The sequence below is a fragment of the Frankliniella occidentalis genome, unplaced genomic scaffold (genome assembly GCF_000697945.3).
Source record: "Frankliniella occidentalis isolate FOCC.00 unplaced genomic scaffold, Focc_3.1 Scaffold15, whole genome shotgun sequence".
NCBI lineage: Eukaryota > Metazoa > Arthropoda > Insecta > Thysanoptera > Thripidae > Frankliniella > Frankliniella occidentalis.
Window position 1 is genome coordinate 1,107,148 of NW_026267145.1, and position 3,764 is coordinate 1,110,911.

The 3,764-nt window shown below is 56.6% G+C and overlaps 1 protein-coding gene across 1 annotated transcript in view; it reads right to left on the reverse strand.

Moving 5' to 3' along the window:
- Positions 1 to 3,076, reverse strand: part of LOC113211552 (neurexin-3-like) — a 27,669-nt gene extending 24,593 nt beyond the window's left edge. Inside the window, exons 1-3 of the mRNA XM_052264011.1 lie at positions 3,073 to 3,076; positions 2,820 to 2,969; positions 729 to 889 (exon numbers count right to left, since the gene is read on the reverse strand). Coding sequence (XP_052119971.1) covers positions 729 to 889; positions 2,820 to 2,969; positions 3,073 to 3,076 — 315 coding nt within the window. The remainder of the gene's footprint in view (positions 1 to 728; positions 890 to 2,819; positions 2,970 to 3,072) is intronic.
- Between the last annotated feature and the right edge of the window lie 688 nt (positions 3,077 to 3,764).

The following is a 3,764-nucleotide window of genomic DNA, read 5'->3' on the forward strand; positions in this document are numbered from 1 at the left end:
CCCCACCACCACCACCACGCGCGCCGCCGCAGACTCCGCTTCTACTTGGTCCACAGCGCCTTGACAACAGCCACTAAATTGAAGCAAAGCAGTGGAAGGGGTTTTCGAGCCAGAGCGTTGGTGCGCGCCGTTTGGGGGAGCGAGGAGGGTTGGGCAGAGGCGGGGTGGGTGGCGAGGCAGGGTGGCGAGGTGGCGGGTGGCAAAGTTTCAAAGGAAGCGATTGGGCGCAGTTAACAGGGAGGCACGTTTACGATGTTTCCACCTTACCTCTGCACCAAACCGCTGCCAGCCACACGGCCTGCGCCGCACTTATGTGTCTTTTGCAGCTGGACTGGCTTCACCATTCTTTTGTGTCCATGCGGTACGATTTCGTGGGTTTGGCGATGGGAGGTAGCAAACATTGCCCCGATAGGAGTCGCCTGGACCAAGAGAGGCGGCAACAAGGGGGGCGGAGAGGGTGGCAGGAAGTCGGAGCGGAAGCAGGCACCAGCAAAAGTGGGCGGCGGTGCGGGGGCAGGGCCTGGCACTCCTGCAGGACGAGGCTCGGTCAGGATATTGCAGGGCCTGGAGCCTGGCCCTGGGCCTGGCCGCCAGAGGACATGAGCCCTGTGATTAGCTGTGGGGCCCAGCCCGGCCCAGCCCGGCCCAGCCCGGCCCAGCCCGGGGAGGCCGTGAGGGGAATGCTGACGGGCTGCTCGGGGTCCTCCGGTCCTCATGGGGATACTCACCACCTGCACCCGCCGGTGCACCACCACGGTGTGCCAGGCGTTGTCGTCGAAGCGCACGCGGTTGGGCTTGACGCTGAGCTCGACGCGGCCGTTGCTCAGGTTCATGGACAGTATCACCCCTCCGTCCTTGAGGGCCAGGTTGAGGTAGTCAGCACCTTCGCCTGCAGCAAGAAAAGGAAAAAATAAACCATCAGAAACTCATGCACAAATGTATGGGAACTATCTATACAGGGTGGTCCACAGACCCCTTCCTTTATTTTGCTTATACTGTACCGCATGCAGGCTTGCGGACGGGCTTGCCTACCGTCGCTCCCCACGGCGCCTTATGGCCCCGTGCGAGTATGCAACCCGGCCGCACGCCTGCATCCGGTACAGTATAAGCAAAATAAAGGAAGGGGTCTATGGACCACCCTGTATATTTATATTTGATTCTCTGCCGTATTTTTTGAGGACCAGCTATGAGTCATCTCTATCAATAATAATTATTGTTCGAGCATAGTATACGAATAACTACTTTAATTTATCTCGGAGCGAAATAAATCACCCATCTTCAGCAAATTACCAAACATGAATAGGGGTGGGGTGCGGGACGCCTTTGCAGCACTGAAAGCTGTGGTCAAAATGATAAGTGGCTTGAACCAACCCCCCCGAGGAACGCTTTGCTCTATTCAAGAGCCCCTAACGGCAACTCCCACTCCTCGGCAGGCACTCGAAGAATGAAATTACTGTGATATTGGAGTGGGTGAGGCAAGGGAAAAGGGGGGGAGGGGCTGAGAATCAATTTAGGTCAGGTGCGCACAAATTAGAAAGAGGATATTAAGGTTGGTGCCAGGGTGTGAGAGGGTGGCGCAGGGTGTTCGCAAGGCAGGGGGTGGGGTAGAGGTTGATTGCCGAGGAGGGGGGGGGTGCAAAAGATAGCAGGAAAGGGGGTCGGATAGGGGGTCGGGCGCCACTTGGCTCACCACGCTTGATTGATTGATTGAATCAGTTTGAGGGCGGCCAGCCCGAGCCGGGCCAGAGGCATTGTGTATGCCCGTCACAGCACTGGCAGCCATGCCAGGGGGGAAGAGGAGGGGGTGGGGCTCGCACCCTGCTTGTGGTGGGGGCGCGCACACTCCAGCGGGGGCGGGCGTCCGCTGCAGAAATTATAACGGTTCGACCCATCGGACAAAGTTTGACGTCCGCCCCTCCCCCTCCCCCGCCCAGAGTGCGGAAGCACATATCGCCAGGGACAGTGTGCGAAATTGGTCGGGGTCCTACTAGCGCCCCACCGCCTCATCTCCCCCATCAGCTTGCAAGTGGCTCGCGAGGGGTGGCGGGGCGGGCGTCGTGCCCTAACGTATTGGGGCTGTCGCTCCGGGGTGGGAAAAGGAGGGAAAAAGGGGAGGGGGCCCTCTATCTGTATTTTGTTTTTCTTTCCATGTATTTTTGTTGCCAATTTCAGATGTCCGGAATGGATTGCACGACGCTTCGATCGCACGCAGATGGCACGGCATGGCGCCGCGCAGCGTGTCACGCGGGCCGAGAGCCCCCCAGTGCTTCCACACTCTCACTATTCGAATACCCTCTTTGATTTCACGAAGCAGTCGACTTAGTCGTGAATTTAATTGCCAGAAGTCCTATAGATTTGCTAACAGCCTTTGTAATAATTGTGCTGAACAAAAACTCCACTGAAAGCGCAAAACCGCGCGTTTTAAAGTTGACCATTACTATTTGAACTGTTGGGTTAAGCTCGGAAACCAATGGGACTGTCCTAAAGCGCTCCCTTTGACGATCTCTATACGACCTAAAACCACGAAGAACCCCGGAGACTAAGTTCTCTGCGAATGCCCAAATTAACGAGTCTTCGGGAAATCCCCATCACATCTTTAACAGTGTACTAAAAGAGGCCACATTTATCATTTTCAGAAATTAGTGGCATAAATTATGAGTATCCAGGTGGTCAAACAGTTTTTTTATTGAATCAACTGTATATATTTTTCGGTATTCCTTAATCATTTTTAGTACTTTGAAAATCGAGCAGAACGCGAGTTTGTTGCAATGTAAGCAGCAGGATTTCCAGTGTGCGCAGTTCACATGTAAACGACTTACCGGTGTAGAAGAGCAGGCCGTTGGGGCTGCGCGTCTTGAAGCTGAGGCTGACGGTGTCCTGGGTCGACACGATGGGCTCGCCGCCGGTGCGGCTCAGGTCGTACGACAGGTACTCCGTGCCGCGGAAGGTGGCCTCGGGCGGCGCCTTGTCTGGAACACCAAACACGTCGACGACTTAGTCTCACCTGCACGCATACCTGCACGTGCACGAACAACTCTTATCGTGCGGTTCTGTGCGCGTACGCGAGCGTACGCATAGCTCAGTAAAAGAATTATTTATAATTATGTGAGAAATGTTGTGCAAGCTGCGTTTGCACGTACTCGAAATAAAGGCACAAAGGAAAAGTACATAAACATGCAATGTGTAGTGCTGGGATTACGCCGCCGGGTGGGTCTCCCCCCCCCCCCTCTCTCTCTCCGTGGCGCACTAGGAACGCCTGGCTGGCGAGGACAGCACGGGGTTTAGGGCTTAGCTCCATGGCGCTCTTGCTAGCATTCCGCAGCGCGGCGGGCTGCATTCCCAACGCGAGCGCCGCCTGCGGCACGTCACTCTTCCTGGCGGCGAAGCAGAAATAAGTAAAATGCAGGACGGAGGAATAGAAACGTGCGATTGTCTTCGCCGGCAAGCGTGCCGACGTGTTGCTGGCAGCCTGTCTGGCGCGTACGTTGCCCCCCGTGCGTCCCGAGCGCGGCGGGGCGGGCGCGCCTCACGATAGAGCTGCGCGTCGGACGGGCGGGCGGCGAGGGGTCGACGACTGGTGCGCCCCTTTGTACTCCGGGTGCACTGTACTCGGCGCGTACTCAGTACTCCCTGTGTTCCCCCCGAAAATTTGAGTCGTCGTCCCCTCACTAGTTGCCCGCTTGTAGAGTGCGGAGTGGGGAGGAATCTCGTCGGTAGTTCATCTTCCACTACCACGACGGCCAGAATCCACAGCCAGATCCTAA